The following is a 24,032-nucleotide window of genomic DNA, read 5'->3' on the forward strand; positions in this document are numbered from 1 at the left end:
GCTGTAAATATTGTGTTAATCCAATGTCTCCATAAGGATTGAACTGATATGGTGGATCTGACTGATGAGTTCAGAGTCTAGAGGAATGTAATACATCGTTCTGTACCAAGTGGGGCTTCGCCAAGCCATGATGGGGAAAATATTGTATAGTGGGGCTTCTCAGAGCAGTGGTTCTGTGGTTGTCAAACGTTTAATTTTGAGGAACCACAGTTTGGTATGCGTTCCGTTAATGTGTATACTCTCTGAGTTGGTTCCTAACTATCAATAGGGACCCCTGCATGGAGCCCTCTCAAGGACCCCTGGTAGACAGTCCCCGGACCCACTGTCTAGAGAGCAGAGCTCAGACACACTTCCTGCTATCAGATGATGTAACTAACCAGCATATTACTCCCTGAAATCACCAGCACTCACTCCACACGCATTCTTTCCTCTACCCCCAATGTTTGTCATACAAACACAAGCGATATCTTTTCGGGGTGAGGGATCTTATTTGATTGTCCTCTCCCTGCTTGCTTATTTGATTAGGTTTGATTATTACTGATTGAGCACATCTTGTACATTTTGTAAATGTTTCTTCCGGCATAGAAATTATATAATGATATAAAGTTGAAATTATGTACCTACTGACTCATCTCGCTTTGTCCTTCTTTTGCGCACAGTCAAAAAGCACAATTAAAAGCAAGAACAGTGTGAAAACATGAGTGGATCCCAGAAATGGGGCCAACTGTGCACTGACCCACATGAGGAAAGTTACAAGTACATATTTTGTGTCGAGCAAAGACGCAGGGTGCCTTGTTTTGAAGACAAATCTCATAACCAGCTGCAGGTTTGATGCCTGAAAACAGGCTGTATTTCCAGTCAAATTGTTTCTCTACTCATCAGTGATTAAGACACATAGCCTATAGCACACTTAAGTTGCTCTGAAGCATCAACTATTTGTAAGAAAATGTACTCATATCTTTTACTTAAGTAAAAGTATCAATAGGCTACGCTACGTCAATGTAGAAATACTTAAAACAAAGTTATTATGCATAATGTTCCGTTTCACAAGTTTTCAAATGTATACAAAACTTTTGAAAACAGCAGATCTACAAGCTCATAGATTTTCTATGGCCAAAGTGTATATAGGGCTGAAGTGGTGATGCGTTAATGTATGTTTTGTAATAATAATCAAAATCTACAAAGTAGGATAGCCTTAACTATAACAAGGTTTTCAAATAATTGGAGTAAAAAGTACAATATTTGGCAAGATAGTAGTGTAGGCATTGGAATATGAACATACTCCACTAAAGTAAAAGTACTTCACATTCTACTTACAGTAAGTACAGAGTAAATGTACTTAGTTTGCACCACTGTATATCACCACTGTGTATACCTAAACTAAGATGAGTTACAATTAGTCCTACCTACTAGAAACCGAATAGTCACTAAAACCTACATACTGTAGTGCAGTGGTTCTGCTTCCCAAACCTTTTCACGTCAATTGACACCAATTAGCCCACAGACCCCCGTTTGAAAAGATATGCCAGGGACCCCCATAAGAGAAGGGTTTGATGGCTCTAGCAGTGATTCTCAACCCGTTTAATTTCAAGGATCCCCAGTTTGACAGAGTGTACAAATGGAACCAAATGGAGCCATTAGAGAGTGTACAAATGGAACCAAACGGACCCAGAGTCACAGACCCATAAGGGTCCATTTGGTTCCAAACTATCATTTAGCTTGGGGCCCCCTGGAACTCCCTCAAGCAGCCCTGGGGGTCCCCGGACCCCACTTTGGGAACCACTGCTGTAGTGCACCCCAAGCTCCTTGGGAGAGAATCCTTCCACTAGGGCATGTTCTAATCTAATCTATATTCCTCTGGTAAATTTCTAGTTCTAATCTGTTGATTTTAAATAGGCCTATAGAGAACTTAAAAAGAAGAGTGACAGTGGGGCAATCCCAGTGTCAATAAAAAACAATTATGTTTGCTGTCACTCAGTCTATATAGATAGGCTATTACTGCCTCCTACAGACATTTCCTGTACATTGGAATACATTTCTCATATCGAAAATATGATTGAAAACAGATACAAAAATAAATACCAATGAAACGGCTTTACCTTGTTAAAGATGCAAAATAATACAGGGCACATGAGGGCAGGCTATAATAATTATGCCCTCTGCAGGTAGGGCATCTTTTCAGTTTCTTATTGACTGCTGTAAAAACAAACAACGGCCAACATTGCCACCTTGTGGTAAATGTAGGTCAATTCACGGAAGTGTATGATGTATTGTGTTGTAAGTTGAAAGCATAGCGGGGTTGAAAGTGGTGACAGCTCTCTGTGCTCTATAGTTATGTCCCTGTCTCCAACCAACCATAAGTGATGCTATCGTTTTAGTGCATTGTTTTAACAATGTGGAGCCAACGTTAAACGGGATGGTAAGAGCGTTTTTTGTTTGTTATATATATGTATCACCTTCACCACCACGCAAAAAGGATGATTTTAACTCAAGGGCTAACGTTAGCTATTATATAGCATGTGATAGCAATGTGACACACATTAACGTTGGGACTCAGGAAAGCAAGCTAACCCGGCTAGCCTGTTATACTTATAGACTTGGGTATTTGTTATTATTATTATTGTTTGGTTACAGTGACATTCATGGCACCATTCGTGCTCTCTTATCTGAGTTCTCACTTAGCAATTAAATTAAAGCCATTAAGAAATTAAAAGGTCAAAGTATACCCCTCCCCCCCAAAAAAACTTTACTGTACAGTGTACATATTTTTCTTTTTGAGTTCTAACGAACCGTTTATATGATTTTTCTTTTAGCATAGTACTGTATGAATTGAGTATGAATTAAGGACCCCAATGGAAACCAGCCAATGGGATTTCTTGGCTTTAAATCCTCAGAACTTGTTGAACTGAATATTGAACTGTTCATCAATCAGTCAAGCCTTTATACCTGATAATGACATCTACCTTTGGACTGATATATATGAATGGTTACCGTCTGTGCTGTTACCCCAACATGACATTGATTATACCATTGGTTCCCAAACCTTTTCATGTCAAGGACTCCCAAATTGAAAAGGAAGGGATGTCCGCACACTGAATCACTGCTCCCAGGAAAATTCGTTATTTGTTTCGACCCTTGTGGGTCTTCATCAGGTCATCGAGAGGCGTATTATATACAACAGGATATGGGCATGTCAGCAAGGAACAAGCTCTGTCGCAATTATTAAAATCAAGCTAGACACGCCCACCACATCTTAAAGGATGAGGCTGCAAGGGCATGTCAAGCTAAGGACTCTATTACTCTATATATAAATATATTGAAAATAGTGGCTCTAAGGCCAACTCTTTAGAACCCAAAAGAAATTAAAGTGTAAAGGTGCAGACATAGTTAAAAGTAAGCTGCAAACCAATAAAAACATTGCAAAAGATAATAAATACTGCCTACAGGATGAGACCATAATATAATAGCAAAATATATAGTAGGGTACTGTGTATTTACTGGAGATGTGGACTCCCAAATTGACACTAATTGTCCCGCGGACCCCCATTTGAAAAGATAATATGCCAGGGACCCCCCAGTTTGACATGCATATTAGTCTACAGACCCCCATTTTTTTCTATCTCTGAGACCCCAATTTATATTGTAAAAGTAATGTTAATGTAACTCTGAGAGTGTACAACTGGAACCAAATGGACCCTTTGGTTCCATTTGTACACTCTCAGAGTTACAGACCCATAAGGGCTAAATCATTTTAGCTGGGAACCCCCTGGAACTCCCTCAAGGACCCCAGGGGGTCCCCGGACCCCACTTTGGGAACCACTGGATTATACTGTCCATTCTGTCTCCCTAACAGGTTTTGAGGAATATATAGAGATCATAGATATAGTGGAAGAAAATAATCCCGCCGGACATCCTTCCGGGTTTGACCGCCGCCAGTGGGGCTGAGAGTGAGTGTACATGACATCATGCTGGTGACAGTGTATCTCGCCATAATAGTCCTGCTGGCTATCTGCGCCGGCCTAGAGCTAGCGGCGCGGCGCCTCAGCCCGCCCCAGCATGACCCCACGGCCGTGGCCAACCCGGCCTTCCGCCGCTTCCAGGCTCTGTTCCTGCGGGCCTACCTGTTGGCCCTGTGGTCGGACTGGCTCCAGGGCCCCTACCTGTACAAGCTGTACCGCCACTACAGCTTCCTGGAGTCTCAGATAGCCATCTTGTACGTGTGTGGCCTGGCCTCCTGTGTGCTGTTTGCCCCCGTGGCGGGCTGGCTCCCTCAGGTAAGAAAGAGGCTGTCGCGATTACCACATTTTTAAGTTGACGATTAATTGTCACAGAAATAATTGCGATCAACGATTTCATTTGTGTTTATTGTTTTTTTCAGTTTGTCTTACAAAAAAATCTGTAATTTTGTATTCTGAATTTCTGATGTTTGCAAACTTTGCATTGTCAATAAACAAATCTTAAAAAACCCAAAACATAGACACGATTATGACAAAATAATTGTGATCATCACCTCAAATAAATGCGATTTTAGACGATTATTATATAATTATTGTGACAACCCTACTATCCTCAGGCCCTGGGTCGGCGGAAGACGTGCCTGCTCTTCTGCCTGTCCTACTCTGCCTGCTGCCTCACCAAGCTGTCCAGGGACTACTTTGTCCTGATCCTCGGCCGCGTCCTGGGCGGTCTCTCCACGTCTCTGCTCACCACCGCCTTCGAGTCCTGGTACCTGCATCGGCACGTGGACGTCCGCGACTTCCCCAAGGAGTGGATCCCCGGCACCTTCTCCAAGGCCGCCACCTGGAACCACGGGCTGGCCGTGGGGGCGGGGCTGGTGGCCAACATGCTGGCGGAGTGGCTCCACCTGGGCCCCGTGGCCCCGTTCCTCCTGGCCGTGCCCTGCCTGGCCGCCTGCGGCTGGGTGGTGCTGACGGACTGGGGCAGGGAGGAGGCCGAGGGAGACACGGAGGGAGACAAACGCATGCCGCTCCTCGCCGGCGCTGCCAATGCGGCTCGCATGTCGGCCAGGGCCAGGTTCTGGCGCAGCTGCCAAGAGGGACTGCGCTGCCTGCTGTCGGACAGGAGGGTCATGCTCCTTGGCGGCGTGCAGGCTCTGTTTGAAAGTGTGCTCTACATCTTCGTCTTCCTGTGGACCCCGGTGCTGGACCCCCACGGTCCGCCGCTGGGCATAGTGTTCTCTTGTCTAATGGCTGCCAGCATGGCCGGATCCTTGCTGTACCGTCTGGCCACTTCCAGTCGCTACCGTCTACAGCCTGGACACCTGCTCTGCCTCGCTGTGCTAATGGCCTTCTTCTCCCTCTTCATGCTGACGTTTTCCACTGCCCCGGGCCAGCCCAGACCCCGCGAGTCACTGCTGGCCTTTTTGCTGCTGGAGCTGGCCTGCGGCCTCTACTTCCCAGCAGTCAGCTTCCTCCAGGGCAGGGTGATCCCCGATGAGAAGCGGGCCGGGGTGTTGGCCTGGTTCCGGGTCCCTCTGCACCTGCTGGCCTGCCTGGGGCTGCTGGCGCTCCATGGGGAGGTTTCAGGGACAGGCGGAGGGGAAGGAGGCAGTGGCACCAGACACATGTTTGCGGGCTGTGCATTAATGATGCTGGCTGCTCTCCTGGCTGTGGTCAGTCTCTTCACCCTGGGCAGGAATGACACAGATCTGAGACTCGAAGGACCCAGAGGGGAGGGGGAGATGTGACATGGATGGCTATCCCAATGTCCAGTTACTGCTGAAGAGTTGAGACGAAGAACCATCGAAGTCCATAATCACTATAATAATAAATTATAGATAAGGGGTCAGGACGGATAGGTGTTTTCGGGGAGGGGTCAGAATAAATTATGGACTACTTAGATGGTTCTTGTCTGAAGTCTTTAATGTTCTTATGACTGAAAACTGAAATAATATCAGCCAAAATCAACACAAATCATGGTCCAAAGTTTGGTTATCTTTCAAGTTTTATATTTATTTCTTTGTTGGATATTCGGTCATTTTGGGAATGTATTGCTTTTGTTACAATAAAATGTTACTCATGATTGTCTGTATGGTACTACTTAAAGGACCTTTAGCACCTCATAGTTGTCAATGTTATTTTGCATGGCTGTGTTGTTGAACATTTACATGGCTTAATGTCGGGAAAGATACACGACTGACCCACCCAGGTGATGGCAATAACGGTAATAATTACCGTATGAACATGGTCGTTAAAAGTTGATTTCTCCCTGTCATTTCCTCGTATTTCTAGTTTATTTAAATAATGTCATTCACATTTGCCCAGCCTACTGCAGGCCTGGTTGACTAGATTTAGAAGACATTTTGAAGGTTTTGCTTCTGAAATTACCCATTATTTATAGAGAAATGTATCAATGGGTGAGAAGGACAGCTTGACCTGTCTCTTCGCTGCTAACGTGCCTATTGGTAATACTTTAATGAAGTTATCTATAAAGTGCATTACTGGAAATGTTGTAGGAAATGCCTGAGTCAGTTGTTGAGTCAAAAAATAGCAGATCTACACTCTACAGCATTCCATCCGCAACACACTGTGAGCTGTTGATCTGCTATTTTTAGCACCGTCACAGCACTGCCAATGCGACAAAATACAAATCAAGAACAAAGCTCTATCACCTGGTCACCAATTTCAGATTATTTTAATATATTCTTTTACAGACCTAGGATAAAGTTGCTGTTGGTAGGTAGGAAATAAGCATGGATCAACATGACAGTTATTTTTTGATTCATTTAAAATATTCTCATGTGGGAAAATACAGGAAGATATTCCAAATAAATGTGACCAACCATGTTATGAAAATGTACATAATATATTGCACATGAATATCACATTTGTATCCTTATTTTGTATTAATATATTTAACATAAAAACTATTTCACTTAAAGTGTTTTAGGGGATAATACAAGGTGTTATAAATCATAAACAAGGTGTTCTTGTTTTGTGCAGAATCACTGGCCAAATGAAGTTGGTTGATGGCAGGATTTTAATGAAGATGATCAAATTAGCAAGAGAATTAACATCCCAACGATCACATCTTTTATTTAAAATTAAGGTATTGCATGTGGTCCCTGACCATGCATTTAGAAATGTAGGATTTGATTTTCTGTCCATGTAGTCATTTACTGACAAGTCGGAAGTCAAGAAATTCTACAGAAAAAGAGGGCATTAGAATCTCAAGAGGGGGAAGTTCACCGGATTGTCTGGTTTCATTATTATAAGGAAATTCTTAGTAGTCAATGGACCATTGGTTGAGAAACAGTGGGATGTACCAGTATGTACCAGTATACACATGGGATGCAAGTGTAACAAAAGCACAAATCTTAGCCAATATCTCCACCCAACACAACAGTGGCCCGTCCCCAGGTTGATTTTCAGTCAGTGTGATGGTCCCTTGTTCACAATCAGTTGAAAACCCCTGATTTAATGCACTTGAAGATTGCAATTATATTATAAAGCAAATCTTAGAGCTTTGTTCCATTCTAGAAACTTGTGAAAGTCAAAGATACGACTAGTTTTGTTTGGTATGCATGTGAAATAATAATTTGTGAATTGAATTACATACATTATTAATTTATTATCATTAATAATTATAACAGTGATGTCTCTTGAACGTTTTATCCCACACAATAGCCTCTAATGTTTGCTGCAAAGAATTTCTGTTTTGGTCTTTGTCTTGTCTTTTCTGGCTCCGCTTTATATATTTATATGTACGGCACATTGCCTGCAACTGTCCTCCCCCTTCTTTTCCAGACGGAGTGGTACAGCCCAAGCTTCTCTCTGTGTCGCAGCTTCACCTGGATGCTGCTAGAATTTTGCTCCATGGGTGAGGGAGGGGTGTGTGCTGGAGTCAGAACTGCGTTGCTGTTGGATTACACCACTGTTTGGTCAAAGAGGAGCGTAATCTGAGAAGAGAAAGGACCATCGTCATTTCTATTTTTCCTCTCAACTGTTTTATTAGACTTGAGGAACTGAAGCACAGATCGAGGCAGGAAGACGAGGAGGAGGCATTGATTCGCTTCATCGTACAAACACATCAGTCGTCCGCAGCTGAGAGACAGACATCATCATGACGCAGGGCAAGGTTGGTACTTGTTTCAATCATAACTCATCTTCAACCCATCTTTCCTTTGACAGCTATAACAATCCTAAATACCCACGGGATGACCGTCATCGTTGGGTATGCATCTGGGCCAGAATGTTATGTAATAAACATTGGATGATAATGTGTATTTTAAGCTACATCCATCATGCCCCTCACTGTGGCACTTTGTGGTGATGCAATGGCTTTAACTTGTGAATACCTCTAGATTTTGTGACAAAAGCTTCGGATAAATGTCAAATGACAATATTTTCTGGCATTTTTATGATGCAGCATATTAAAATTAAAATATCTGTGGCCTTCGATCCCAGACAAAATTGATCGCTATCATATGGTGGATTGCCATCCAGTTTATTAATAGCATTCTTTTCTCTGAGGATGTGGTACCTTTCAAGGTTTTGATAAGCCTTTGTGTTGTGAGATTTTTGTTTAGTTTTCCCGTTTCAATCCAGTTTAACTGGATTTCATATATGACTGAAATGCGTCACAGGCACTGTTTTTGCCATGTCTAATCACCATGACGACCAGATTCTTTCCCTTCATCTGGTACAGTCCAAGGAGTTATTGGGAGCAGTTATTTCATCAGCCAAGCTCACATGAAGAAGTTGCCCTATGTTCTGTTCTCATCTTCAAGCAGCTGGAGCCAGCTTCGCTGCTTCATTTTAGCTAATCTTATATGACGTCAAACTTAATCTCTAGCAACATTCTGTTACCAAACATCTGCAATCTATTTTTAGGCATATTTCTTTCCTGCCTCTGAGGTTGAGTGACTAGGATATTTAAAAGTCTGACTGGTACATTGAAATATTCATTGAAATATAAATATTCATGTGTGGCTACACTGGCTAGGCTATCAAAATATCAATGATGCTGTGCTGCAATGTAAATTGAGTCAGATGAAGGCTGATTGACTATCACTAGAAATATGTATTGCTGTTTACAGACTAAATTAATATTTTAATATATATTTTTTGTTATCAGCTTTCACTTGCAAACAAGAGCACAGATGGCTCCTCAGGTGAGGCCACTGCTGCGGCCCCTGCTCCTCCCAGCTATGAGGAAGCCATTGCTGGTATGAATCTACCTTATTGTGATGTTATATGATTTTATTAGAATCTCAATACACTTAACTTACTCTGAAATGCATGTCATGTATGTATAGTACATGTTGGCTAAGGCCCAAACCACACCAGCTGCAACTCCTTGCAACTAGAGTGGCCGGATGGTAACCGCAAGGTTGCCAGTTTGAACCCGGGCTCCCAGAGTTAGTGTCGAAGTGTCCTTGAGCAAGACACTGAACCCCTGATTGCTCCTGATGTGCAGGTTGGAGCCTTGCATGGTTTCCGCCTCCATCGGTGTGTGAATGTGTGTGTGTGAATGGGTGAAAGTAACGCACAATCTATGTAAAGTGCCTTGGATAAAGGAGCTATATAAAAATGCACCATTTAACAAAAACACACCAATGCAACTCCTTGCAACTGCCATTGGGAATAATGGTTGCAAGTAGTTGCATGGCGACCCTCTGGTGTGGTTAGGGCTTTAGGGGAAACATAAAGTAAAACCTCAAAAGGGCGTACTATGAAGTGCATTGTTTACTTTAGAATACTGTTAATTCTCTCCATAGGCGGCAGCAGTCCCTGCTACAGTGATGCTGAGATGCTCACTGAGTACAACTGGGACGACACAAACATCAGGAGGATCTTCATCCGCAAGGTAACAAATCACTGTTTGTAAATTAAGCATTTCAGGTTTCAACATGGAAATAATAACACCCATGTCTCTGTCAGGTTTTAGATTGTCAATGAACATCCATTGACTATTCACACGCTGGCCATTTGGGTCCTCACTCATTATAATATGGTACCATGTTTTCCCTTTAATATTTTTATTAGAAGTTAGGCATCTCAAAAAAGTGTAATTTCAATCATATCATATCATTCTTATTCAGATTTCAGCTTTCTAATAACAATTCACATTCACATTTGTCTTGCCCACTCCCTTGCATTTTTTATAGTAAAATAAATATATATTTTCTCCCCAATGTGATAATAAGCCATTGTTCTCGCGTTAATAAAAAATAAATTAAAAAAAGCAAAACCTGCCTAACACTACAGGTTTCTGAAGTCTCCACAGCCCTCCTATGACGGCTATGAGACAATTTTAGTTTTAATTATGTGGAGATGGGTTGAAAATGGGTGACATCGTCCTTTAAATTCAACAAAATGTTATTCTAGTGCGGAATCACAACAAGATGCAGAGACCAGACCACATGACGTCACAAAAAGTTTTTACGGAATGAAAAGTTTTATCCAGAATAAAGTTGAGCAATTACTGCCTACTGCAACCACACTAATGCGTTAAACTAACTATTACTAAGTAGCTATTATCCATGGAAACCCTCTTTGATGATACTCCACCCCTGAAGATGACATAAGAGCAAAATATCTGCAGTAAGAAGCTCCATGACAAGCTGTGTGTACAACCCTTTTTTTCACCGTTAGTTGTCTTCCTCCAGGTTTATGCCATTTTGATGATCCAGCTATTTGTCACATTTGCTATTGTGGCTCTCTTCACATTTTGGTGAGTGTTGTAAGATGTTGCATGTTTTAATAATAATAATATTCCATCATCTTATTCATTTTTCTTTCTGTTTTGGTGTAACAAACATCCCTGGGTTGTGCATTTATACCTGCCTCTTTTGTTTTTAGTGAACCTGTCAGGGAGTACATTCAGGCCAATCCTGGGTGGTATTGGGCTTCTTAGTAAGACACGCACACACACACACACACACACACACACACACACACACACACACACACACACACACACACACACACACACACACACACACACGCATGCATGCACACGCACGCACACATGTCAACATTTTTGTCAAAATGTCTAAATAACAGTAAATGTATCAAATTATTATTTATTGTTTATTATGTACTGTAAGTATTTAAAAAAAATCTAATATATATCGTTATAAAACCAACATAATTATGCTAATTATTATAATAATTATTTGATGGATAAATGTATACAGAAAATGTATCTATACAGTGTTGGTCAGTGTCATATCTAATGTTCATTCTTTTGTTTAACACAGTGCTGTGTTCTTTGTCACGTACCTGACCATCTCTTGCTGCTCTGCTCCTAGGTAAGTTGTAAGGTTAACCTCTTGAACCATTTTCTGGTGGTTAACCTGCAGGTAACATCTTCAGACCATGGTCACTTAAAATATGACAAACTCAATGTCTGATCATTCTCATTGACTCATCATTCTTAATTCCTACAGGAGAGTGTTTCCATGGAATCTGATTCTGCTTGCCATTTTTGTAAGTGCCACATCCAGCACATTTCCCCCTATAAATAAATATTTGTATCAATAAAGACAAATGGCCATTTGTTAGTATCGTATTGCATCGTATCATATCGTATAGTTTAGTTACTAAAGGTGTGAAACTAAACTTTAGTAGATCTAGTAGGGAGCCTCTACAGTCTACAGTCTACACCAAGGTTTCTCAAAGCGGGTGACGTGACGCAAGTCCAGGAGTGCCACAGAATACAATGAATTTATCAATATCACTTAAGTTTAACCACTATTTCACCAGTGCCTTTCCCCTTATTCCTGAACTATTTTGAAAAAATATATTGAATAGTTCAAATCTACAAGCTCACACTGTGTCGATGTACAGTAGATCGGCTAGTTGAACAATTTTTAAAAGAGTAAAAATAGGCAAAGAAGTTTAGGGATATACGCCCTCTATACTTGGTGCATTCTATTTCAATTTACCCCTCACCATGTCTCACAACTAGGGATGTGCCGATGAGACATTTTGGCCAATATCGATATCCGATATAATTAATTGCCGTTATGGCCGATAACCGATATTACCGATATGATATGTCTGTATTAAAAATATATATAATAATTTTGTCCATTCTGGAAAAAATACATGTAACAGTGTGTCTGCACTGCAGGCTTAGATTTAACTTGAATACCTTTATAGTGGGTCTGCTAATTGCCTTAATTTTAATTGTAAAGAGGGTTGAGAGTTGATATAAGTGGATTACCTGCATTTTCACCTGATTCTCTTGTCCTGTTGCAGACACTGTCCCTGTCCTACATGACAGGAATGTTGTCCAGGTAAACTTGTGGGTCTGCTCACTGTCCTATGTTTTTGGCTATTGTTCTCCCCGCCAGGAAGCCAGAACATCTATTCTAAAACATTCTGAATTGTCTTTGTAAACAGCTTCTACAACACCAAGTCAGTGGCGATGTGCCTGGGCATCACGGCATTGGTCTGTTTGGCTGTCACTATCTTCAGTTTCCAAACTAAGGTGTGAATGAATAATTATGTTTCTTTTTTTAAGATATTTTTATTTAGACAAACGTGTCATCAGTACATCTTTTCTTTTTTCCACAATCATACAAAAAACAAAGACGGTACACAAATGTTGTTTTCTTATGATTTATAGTCTACCGTTTTCCTCACTTTGACAAATTTACTTTAGTAAATTATTACTAATTATTAATTATTCAATTCATTTTGGTAATCAATTACGACAATATTATAGTTTTTGGTACTATACATTTCTTTTCTGTGATGTAATTTATTCAGTGGTGGTACATGCTTTGTGTCCTATCCAGATTGATGTGACATCATGCCACGGCGTTCTCTTTGTCTTCTCCATGGTCCTGTTCATCTCTGGACTGGTGCTGGCCTTTGTCCTTCCCTTTAACTATGTAAGCAAGAACTTTCCATTCAAAAATACAAGTAGTGTAATCATGTCATGTTCAAACTAATGGAATCATATTATCAATAGATAGGCTGAACCCTTAGGCGGGTTTTTTTTTGTCTGGTTCAAGTTAAAACTACAGAAGGCTAAAAACATGGCAGACTGCATAAGGCTGACCGTATAGTTAAGCTGCCTGATGTAAGCAACCCAGCTGAGGATCGTTATATTAATCAGCTTAGCAAGGCTGCTCACTTATGGGAGTTTGCGCCCCCTAGCGTAAACACAGAAGCATTATATAAACTCACAGACAATTTTGGCTGGGACTTTGAGACGTGATGACGTTGAGAACCGCCCACCGGTGCGCTAGTATAAAAGCGCGTCAACGTCCCTTAGTCTCCATTCATTTGTTTCTTCTCATGTGTGTAACACAGCGCAAGCGAAGTCTCCCTAAGGTTTAGCATCTGAGTTATTTCCACAAGGACGAGAAAACTTCTCGGTACCGCGGAAACTGCTTTCCTAGAGGCTTCGAGAAGTAAAGAAAAACGGTAAGTCCTTTTTCCATAAACCAAGGTTAATAATAACTTGGTGGGTAATGTAACTTGTGTGGTGGCTCGAGCCCTGCTAAGTTTCTTTACCCGTGTGACGGTCTTTGACACGGCTAGCAACAGCGTGTTTTTGCTTCCACACAAACTTCGGTGACTTAAGGTCCCGGACGTGTGACGGGCTAGAAACGGTCTCGACCCTTTGCTAGTTTCCACACGTGTGCCGGCATCGGTGGCTGCTACCATTAGCCTGCTATAGCCGACACAACACACGCACGTACCGCGGCCTCGAAGCCCGTGACAGCGTGGGGAGCTGCACAAAATATAGTAATATTTCTGCTTAGCTTTCACGTCTGTGTCGACGGCCTGCTTTAACAGCTAGTGTAGCCGACACAGCACACGCACGTCCCGCGGCCCCGAAGCCCGTGACGGCGTGGTATTCTGAACAGCATATAGTAATATCTCTGTTTAGCTCTCACGTTCGTGTTGACGGCCTGCATTAGCAGCTAATAATAGCGCTTTTTTCGGCCTCCACATACAACGCCCCGCGGCCCTTCTAGTGGCGGCGCGGTATTCTGAACAGCATATAGTAATATTTCTGTTTAGCTCTCACGTTTGTGTTGACGGCCTGCATTAACAGCTAATAATAGCTCTTTACTCGGCCTCCACATACAACGTCCCGCGGCCTTTCGAGCCCGCGGCAGCGTGGTGATCTGAAACGCGCAGCCTTGTGAAACTGGTTGATTAAACTCGCGGTTACTGTTGTAACCATCGTTATATGAACCAGCGAGCCCTGCCTGTAACGTGTTCGCGCAGCCTTGTGAAACTGGTTGATTAAACTCGCAGTTACTGTTGTAACCAGGGTTATATGAACCAGCGAGCCTTGCCTGTAACGTGTTCGCCCACGAAGCCTCCACCTACGTGGCTGCTTTTAACTCTGCTCTTCGTTTCCACGTGCTTCCTAGCCTCGTGTGATGGCAGAGACCACGACCCGTCGCCAACGCCGCCACGCCCGGGCGGACGCTCACAGCCAGTGCATGCAAAGGGCGTGCAAGACCTGCAAGGGCCTGCTCGCCCATGACGACTTGCATGACGAGTGTCTCTACTGCCTGGGCTATGGCCATGCTGTGGAAGCGATGGAAAACCCGGAGCGATGCCCGCATTGCTTCACCTTTTCCGACTTTCTGAAGCGTAGCAGGCAGAAGCGCGCCCACAGGGCGTACCGAACCCAACGGGACGCCCACGCACAGGGGAAAGAGGACGAGGCCCAGCGTCAGGAAGCCTCTAGGGAGGCAGCTGACCCTAACCGCTACATGGAGGCGCCGCTCTCCGACGCCCCTGACGTCGTCATCCTTGCAGACGACGACGCGGGCCGGGTACAAGCTCTCCCAGAGCGCGACGCTGAGATGGACTCCGACGAGTCCTCATCTCAGGACTCAGCATCCTCCTACACCTCTGGAGAGGAGGAGGATAACGAGGAGAGCGACGGCGAGAGCGACACCGAAATGGCGGTCCCGCCTCCAGTCGTCAAGGCCGTTCAGTTGGCCGACGTCGCCGCCCCCATCGCGACACCAAGCACTGCTACTGTTGCACCGGCCGACGCCGCTATAGCTCCGATGGCCCCAGTTGCTCCGGCCGAACCAGAGCTCCACTATGATAACACAGACATAGTCGACCTCTTCAAGAAGGCCACAATCCGCTGTGGACTGGTCTGGCCGGCCAGCCTCGAACCTCCGGTGTCTAAGGACACCCTATGCGAGCAGTTCCGCAAGAGGATTCAGGGCAACCCAGTGAAGTCCCAGATCAAGGCTGAGATCCCCATCGATGACGGGTTTCTGAAATCCCTCATGATGTCTTGGAAACAGCCTTACTCAGCCTCCGCCTCTCTGACCGGAGGCATGAAGCTGCTGGACTGCGCGGGTCAACGGGAAGCAGGCCTCGAGGCCATGCCTCCCATGGACAAGTCCTTCGCCGGATGGCTCATGGGCGTTAATCCCAACGTCTTCCACGAGGACCCGGACTTCTCCTTGCCTTCGGACAAGGACGATTCCAAGATGAATAAGGCAGCGTACAAGTGCGCCTCGACTGCGGCCAGAGCGCTGAACGCTGCGACCCTTCTGCAAGGGTCAGCGTCCCATGTCCTGCTCGAGGCGGGTGACACACCTACCCCCGAGCACATGGCTGAGTTGAGGCGCCTGCACCTCGAGCTCCTCCGTCTCACTCAGGCCCAGACTGAGATGGTGGGCGGGACCATGGCGAGGCTTCTGGTCCTCGAGAGGGCCAGGTGGCTGGAGCTGTCCCCCAAGGTGGGACGCAACCCGCTAAAGCAGAAGGTCTCCACCTCAACGCTCTTCGCGTCCATGCTCGAAGAGATGCGCTCCCGCGACGGGCAAACGAAGACCGACACGGAGGTCATCGGCGCCTGCCTCCCGGCGTCCAGAGCACGGCCCAAACAGGCTCCGCCCTACAGGCCGTCCTACGACCGCCCCGAGGAAAGGGACGATCGTTCCAGGTCCAGGACGAGCACCTTCTCGGGGCCCAAGTTCCCTGCAGGTCAGAGGGCTCCGCCAGCAGCGGCCTCGTCCTCCCGTCCACCGCGCACCCGCAGGAAGGGCGACAGGCCTAGACGCCCCTCGGCGTCTCCGGCCGGCGGCCCCCGCAATGCCAGGAAGGGTGGACCACCCGGCGGGGAGCCGAAATAACCAGACCCGCCCCAAGGGGGGACACCGGACACTGTCTCCCCCACCCGTCCCCGAGTTTCTCTAAAGCGCAACATAGCGGCCACGGGCCTCATGCAGGACGCTCTCCACGCAGACAGGAAGAAGACTTGTTTGTTAATAAATGTCTCTCCAAGGTTTTCTGTACCACCACTTTCTTTAATAAAGCAGTGTTCTCTACTGAAAGCCGGTCTCGTGGGTCGACATTTGAAACTCAAGGGGTTGGGCCCACGGCCCGGGCCTCCAAGGGGGCCTGTGGCTGTCGGCCGAAATGCAAGTGTAACCACCTCGGACACGGCACCAGAGCCCAGGGTCCGTACGGCAGAACAGAGGCTCAAGACCCGAGTTCCGACCGTACGTTGCGCCGCTCCGCCACAAAACGGCTCGGAGCTGGCTTCGACCCCTCTGGCGCTGTGTCTACAGGAGTGGAATCGTTGTGGTGCTCATCCTTGGGTGTTGAACACCATTTCGAAAGGTTACAAACTACAGTTTGCCAGAAGACCTCCCACCTGTGGGAGCGTTCTCTGCTCGCAAGCGAGTGGTCAGGCAGCCGAAATTCTCCAAGACGAGGTAACATCTCTGTTGGAGAAAAAGGCTATACGTGTGGTGTCGGCGGAGCAGAGCAACACCGGGTTTTACTCCCGCTACTTTCTCGTGAAAAAGAAGGGGGGGGGCATGCGGCCCATTCTAGACCTACGGGCTCTGAACGGCTATTTGAAGGTGTTTCGCTTCAAAATGCTCACGAGCAAGGCTCTGCTGCGTATGATGCGTCGAGGGGACTGGTATACTACTCTCGATCTCAGAGACGCGTATTTCCACATCCCCATCTACCCGCCACACAGGAAATTCCTACGGTTTGGCTTCAGGGGACAGATATACGAATATCTGGTCCTTCCGTTCGGACTGTCACTGAGTCCGAGGACTTTTGTGAAAGGTATGCAAGCAGCCGTCGCTCCGCTACGTCAACGGGGCGTTCGGATAGCAATGTACGTGGACGATTGGCAAATTTATGCGGACTCAGAGTCGTCTCTGCGACTACACATAAATTACCTGGAGCTGATGGCAGTGATGTTGGCTTTGCAGCACTTCGAACATTTCATCAGCGGTTCCCATGTCCTGGTCAGGACGGACAACACGACGATGATGTGCTATATCAACAAGCAGGGGGGACTAAGGTCCACCAAACTGCATGCGCTAGCACACAGACTGACGTTATGGTGCGACGAGCACCTTCTGTCGGTCAGGGCCTCCCATGTTCCGGGACTCCTGAACACGGGAGCGGATCTGTTGTACAGGGGCCGGCACCTCTACGCGGCTTGGTCGCTGCACAAGACAGTGGCCAAGCAGATATGGGAGAGGTTCGGCGAGCCACGAGTGGATCTGTTTGCGTCGGAAGAAAACAGCAAGTGTCCTCTGTTTTTCTCCATAGCAGGGACGGCACCGCTGGGCTTGGATGCCTTGGCGCACCGTTGGCCCCGGGGCCTTCTTTACGCCTTTCCCCCGCTGTCTCTCATCCTTCCCACACTGGAGAGGGTGAGGACGCAGTGCCTGTCGGTGATCCTAGTGGCCCCAGGATGGGGCTCTTGGAGGTCAGACATTGTCCCTCTCCTGTACGATCGGCCCTGGCAGCTTCCAGTATGCAGGGACCTATTGACTCAGGCGGGGGGCGAGATATTCCACCCGCGGCCGGAAGATCTAGACCTCTGGGCCTGGCCCGTGAAAGGCTGAATCTTGGCGCGGAGGGTCTTCCCCAGAGCGTCATCAACACTATTCAGTGTGCGAGGGCGCAGTCGACCAGGGACGCCTATGATTTGAGATGGCGATTGTTTGAGGACTGGTGTTCACCAGCTCAAGTGGTGCCTTTTCAAGCGCCAGTGAGGGTCGTTCTGTCGTTCCTCCAGGACCTCTTGGATAAAGGCAGAGCCTTTAGTACTGTCAAGGTGTATCTGGCTGCTATCTCTGCCTGCCACATCGGTTTTGAGGACAAGACGGTGGGCCAGCTCCCGCTGGTACGCCAGTTCATGAAGGGAGCTAGTCGTCTCCTTCCGGTGACTAGGTCTTTGGTTCCTTCATGGGACCTTGCTTTGGTTCTGGACTCTCTGTCCCGACCACCGTTTGAGCCCTTGGAGGAGTTGAGTATGAAGCTATTGTCGCTGAAAACAGCGTTGTTAATAGCTTTGGTGACCGCTAAGAGGGTCGGTGATATCCATGCGTTGTCCACGAGTGCGGAATGCATGAGGTTTAATGGGGATGCTAGGGTGGTCATGAAGACCAATCCGGCGTTTTTACCTAAGAACCGCCTGGCTACCCCGGTACCGATGGACCTGGTGGCGTTCTGTCCGCCCCCCTTTGCCTCTGAGGAGGAGAGGAGGAGGCATAACCTCTGTCCGGTGAGGGCATTGAGGTTGTATTTGGACAAAACTAAGGCGACAAGGAAGACTACACAGCTGTTTGTCTCCTGGGATCCCAAGACTGTGGGACTGCCTATCTCGAAGATTAGGCTTTCCCAGTGGATCGTGGAGGCTATAGAGCGGGCTTACTCTGGTAGGAATATGGTGCCTCCCATAGGGTTGAAGGCGCATTCCACGAGGGGTATGGCGTCATCCTGGGCCCTCTGTAGGGGGGTCTCTGTTCAGGATGTTTGTTCCGCTGCAAGTTGGGCATCGTCTTCCACTTTTGCCACCTTCTATAGGCTGGATGTGACAGCAGCGCCGATGGCGCATGCGGTCCTGAGCGTGGCCTCCAGTTAGTGGAGTGACTCGGCTCCCTGGGGGGACATTGGTCTTCTCCAGGGTGCTGAGCTGGTTGTTCTGTCGGCTCCTCTTAGGCGCTTATGACAGACCTGAGCCTGGTTGGCTTTCCCAAGGAGGGGCAGTAGTCCTTTTGGGGACGTACTGTGGTCCTTGCTCACAGATGGTACGGGCCCTAAGGGTCCAGACTTCGCGATGACAATAAGGGAGTTAATAAAGTCTCCCATAAGTGAGCAGCCTTGCTAAGCTGATTAATATAACTAGGGGTTACGTATGTAACCAAAGTTATATAACAGCGAGCAAGGCTGCTCACTAGGATTCCCTTCTTGTTGCTTGAGAAGAGAACAATTGTTATCGAATGGAGACTAAGGGACGTTGACGCGCTTTTATACTAGCGCACCGGTGGGCGGTTCTCAACGTCATCACGTCTCAAAGTCCCAGCCAAAATTGTCTGTGAGTTTATATAATGCTTCTGTGTTTACGCTAGGGGGCGCAAACTCCCATAAGTGAGCAGCCTTGCTCGCTGTTATATAACTTTGGTTACATACGTAACCCCTAGATTTTTGCAACCCGTTTTTTTCACCCAGTGTCAATTATTTAAAGCGGGGATGACACGCCCCTCGGGAAGCTATTAAGGCTATTAACGCTAGCATCTAGATTGTGACGTACTTACGGGCCAGCTCAATTTGACCAATAAAATTGATCTTGTATCTGGTCTAAATGTCAGAGCGGCTCTGGGCTCTGCGAGTTAGCGTTCCTGGTGGCTATCAACTCATGCTAGTGGTTTTGAGGCCACCTTCAGCCTCATAGCTGGGTAAAAGTTTGGTGGAAAAATTACTTTTTGCCTACAAAAAACTCGCCAGAATGACACCGAGTTGACGTCCAAGTTTTAGGGAAAACTGTTGCATAATCGCAATTCCGCGCGACGGGCTCCATCGTACCTATCTTGTCTATCTGTCTCCCCCCGCTGACACGCCCTCAGCCGGCTAAATGCTGAACAGGGCTCACGGAGCCCTGGAGCTTCACGTAACGTTACCACTGCACTGCCTGTGACTACTCTAGCGGCCGGCCTAACCTGTGTCCGCCCCTCTCTCTCTCTCTCTCTCTCTCTCTCACACACACACACACACACACACACACACACTCTCTCTCTCTCTCTCTCTCTCTCTCTCACACACACACACCGATATGGGGGGGCGGTCTCTCTCTCTCTCTCTCCGTGCACAACTTGGAGCTCTCCAAATAGCCACCAGAAGTATGATGAAACTTGACATAGCGTTATTTAGGCTATAATGATCAACTTGTATGGGTGATCATTTTATGTATATCAAATATTATACCCCTCCATACACACACACACACACTCTCACACACACACACACTCTCTATCTCTCTCTCACACACACCGATATGGGGGGGGCGAGACCCCCCCCCCTCTCTCTCTCTCTCTCTCTCTCTCTCTCTCACACACACACACACACACACACACACACACACCGACAGTCAGAGAACTGACTCACTAAACAACACTAAACAACGTTGGATTCGTACAGTGCAGAATGCAGATAAGTGTAGGCCTATAATGTTCTTATTATAATTGTGAGTTTGTTTTTTAACATGCACCGCGAGTCCACGGGAGCCGATCTACAAGCTCACAACGCGTTGCACTGCGAGTAGCCTAGAGAAGGCTGTCAAGTGAGCAGCGCAATCGCGCATGCTATAGAAATATCCTAATAAATAAATAAAAAGGTGTCGCTTGCAGGGGCAGTTTCCTTATGGGACTTGCCTCTAGAATGCATGCATAGGCATGCAAGTGCACTCGGCATTTATATATCATATATATAGACTAGTACGAAGTACAATTAAATGATCACAGGCATTCTAGGTCTAGGTCGGGACACATGAAATCCACGTAAATGCCTTTCCGCTAGCTTCACGTAAACGCGAGAAAACATCAACTTCTTTTTTTTCACCGCTGGGGGGGGGGGAGGCGGGGCTGCGGATAGCCCCCATGAGGATCATCAGAACTATTCGGGTCTGACCCATACAATGTTTTTCACTCATGAATTCATTATGCATAAACAAACATTTCACATGAAGAAACAATGTTGTGTGTGTGTGTGTATGTACACACATGCCCAGTTCAATGCGGGGCAGAGAGGCACTGCGCAGCCTGCATGAACAGAATAGGCTCTGTGCCCCGGCGGTGAGAGGGGCTGCATCCCAGCTCTCTGTGCCCCGGCGGTGAGAGGGGACAAACGGTCGTGAGCGGGGCTGCATCCCAGCTCTCTGGAAGTCCGAGTGCGAAATTGCGATTATGCAACAGTTTACGCTAAAACTTCCACGTCAACTCAATGTCATTGTAAGGAATAAATAAAAGCAATAAAATAATTTTTTAATTATATTTTCACCTAGTATGACGCAAAAGGTTACCTCAAAACCACTAGCCTTTACTGCGCTAGCCACTCAGCTCGGCTAGATGCTAGGTCACGTCAGAGCCTGAGATATAGTCACGTGTCGTTTGAAACTGTTTTCATTCAGACCACGTGATGTACCTTATCAGCAATGTTAATCTCGGGCTTTGACACTCCCCCTTTAATGTAATCCTGGGCGCTACACTTCCTCTGCCAACCGGGGGGGGGGCAGCGGACTGACCTCATGCCTCCTTCTATACATGAGGAGGAGTCTTTTCACCTGACAGGGGGGAGTTTCGCCCCGGACGGACATAGCGTGTGGAAGGAACACGTTATTCTGAATCTGGAATCTGTGTGGAACTTGCATTTCCAAGGGGCAAATTAAAAGATGCCCCTGGTGATAAACCTGCCCAATATTTATATACTGATTTATATACTGATTGGTGCCCCACAACTTCGAGGGCAGGGAAATCCAATCACAACCGAACGGGGCAAGACCGAAGGCTTCTTTTTTTTTTGCACTGGCACATTCGCCTGGTTTGAAGGTTATCATAATACTAGCTTTGAATACATAGAACAACTACAAATAAAAATTATAATCACTTTTACTTTTTACATTTCTGTGCATCAGGTACCTTGGTTGGATGCTGTCTATGCCGCCTTGGGGGCCATACTGTTTACCATGGTAAGTGACAGTGTACACATCAGAGAGCTACTATTCTGAAAATTGAAAGCAATCAGAAACTACAGCGAGATATTTTAATTTGTGTTTAATTTTCTGTTTTAGTTCTTGGCATTTGACACACAGCTCCTGATGGGGAACAAGCGCTACGCCATGAGTCCAGAAGAGTATGTCTTTGCCACTCTCAATATCTACCTAGATATCATCTACATCTTCTCCTTCTTTCTCCAAATCTTTGGAACAAAAAGAGACTGATCCCTTCCACTTCCCTTATATATATATAAGGGAAGTGTCTATATTGTCTATATATTGTATAGACTAGGGATGCACCAATATGAAAAGTGACCAACACACTATAATTTCAAATGTCATGCCCGCCCAGCCCTGTGTTACAGAATCATTCTCTCGTTCAAATGTTCACTATGAGAAAAACAACAAATGCAAAATAGGCACAAATGCAATAAATGCATTATTATTATTATTATTATTATGATTTGTTCAACTATATATATGTAACTTCTTATTTTTCTAATAGTAGATGATGATTTGAATCTAACTTCAAAATCATCTACTCAAATTACATAACAGTTTAACATGGTCATGTACAGTATGTATTGTGTATCCCTAGAAAACAAAATATGCACATTGCACTCGCCATTCTACCCTGAAGCTGTACACAACTTATCACCGTTCTCTAGCATGACAAGGACCCAGGCCTCATTGTGTGATCTAGCGTCATCAACACTACAAACATTGCTGTGCTCCCATAAGGTGTAGGTAGGATAACTAAGAGTAGATGTAACACATGGCGACTTTCCATCCAAACCTGGTGTATATGCAGTTTATACTATATCTGTGACTAGCTAGGTGTCATAGATCGTCTAACAGATGTCAATTTAAGAGGTACTTGTTATCCCTGATTTGCAATATGTAATGCATGACTGTCTCTTAACTATGCCAATGGGATAGGGATTTTGATTGAAGTGAATGGCCACACAAATGCCACTCTAGAAATCATAAACTTAAAACGGATGCAGAAATCACTTACTGTAGTTGCTTAATTCCATTCTGTACTGATGTTGTCACAATAATGCACATTACAAGGACCTCCTTGGCTGTTTTAAACATGATGGGCTAGAATAGATAACCTCAAGTTATGTTGTGGTTATGGATAAGAGTCCAAAAAATATGCTGTACAGTATGTCATATGAGGTATTCTAAGGATCAGCCATGCCTTGATTTGTAAGCTTGTACACACAATTCTGTGTGATATGTGCTGTTTCTTTTGTGTACATTTTAACTTTGAAAGTCACAGAACTTGCATTACAGTATCTGCTAATTTCACTTGTTCAGTGTTTGCTATTGATATTGAAACTTGAATGAAAATTGAGCTGGTTTAATTAAATTGGTTGTTTGTGTAAACTGACATAAACCTATATGAATAACTCATCATATGATTTAATAAGCTTTAGTGAAACAACATGATAATCTACTGGCAGTGCCATGCAAGTGTCGACAAATTATATTTTGATTGGGCTATTATACAAGCCTTGAAGCCTACATTTTGAAAAGTGACTGGAAGGATATATTTCATGAAATTTTAAATTTTATTTTTCTATGAAAGCCCCTGAATGTTACATTTCAGCAAGATATTTATTTATTTAGTACTGTAGTATTTAGTATTATTATTGCAGTTGGGAATTGAAATTAATTTGTACCCTCTGATGTGGCCTTGGAGTGCAATATATGATGTGGATGCTTCAAATTGCATTATGGTATATGTAGCCAACATTACATTGTAGTCTTTGTGCTAAATTAATTTATTAAAGGGTGAATGTGACGCTGTCTACCTTTTCTACTGAATACTGTATGTTTTGCCAATACTTGGAATACTCATGCATTAGGAATGAGGAATGTCGTACTGACACACCAGACCAATACATTCTAAAATACTCAAGTGATACCGTTTTGATTTCTCTCCTATAGATAGATCCAGTGATCGTGGACTTACTGGACCTGACAGAGTAAATAAGGTGGTTGTAACTTGTATGGAGTGATAACAACACTCT

The 24,032-nt window shown here is 45.3% G+C and overlaps 2 protein-coding genes across 2 annotated transcripts; both read left to right on the plus strand.

The window, feature by feature from the left end:
* Positions 1–2,281: 2,281 nt before the first annotated feature.
* Positions 2,282–6,042, plus strand: mfsd5 (major facilitator superfamily domain containing 5). The gene is made up of 3 exons (XM_080762828.1): positions 2,282–2,419; positions 3,854–4,274; positions 4,574–6,042. The coding sequence occupies exons 2-3, from the start codon at positions 3,966–3,968 to the stop codon at positions 5,705–5,707; spliced, it is 1,443 nt and encodes a 480-aa protein (XP_080618954.1). The 5' UTR covers positions 2,282–2,419; positions 3,854–3,965; the 3' UTR covers positions 5,708–6,042.
* A 1,816-nt stretch (positions 6,043–7,858) lies between these two features.
* On the plus strand, positions 7,859–23,784 carry LOC308315557 (protein lifeguard 2-like). The gene is made up of 12 exons (XM_080763595.1): positions 7,859–8,097; positions 9,097–9,187; positions 9,740–9,828; positions 10,631–10,695; positions 10,824–10,877; positions 11,225–11,275; positions 11,414–11,453; positions 12,228–12,265; positions 12,372–12,459; positions 12,770–12,865; positions 21,913–21,966; positions 22,069–23,784. Exons 1-12 carry the CDS (start codon positions 8,083–8,085, stop codon positions 22,216–22,218), a joined length of 831 nt encoding a protein of 276 aa, XP_080619721.1. The 5' UTR covers positions 7,859–8,082; the 3' UTR covers positions 22,219–23,784.
* Positions 23,785–24,032: the final 248 nt, after the last annotated feature.

The sequence above is a fragment of the Protomyctophum bolini genome (genome assembly GCF_963924005.1).
Source record: "Protomyctophum bolini genome assembly, chromosome: 5".
Classification (NCBI taxonomy): domain Eukaryota; kingdom Metazoa; phylum Chordata; class Actinopteri; order Myctophiformes; family Myctophidae; genus Protomyctophum; species Protomyctophum bolini.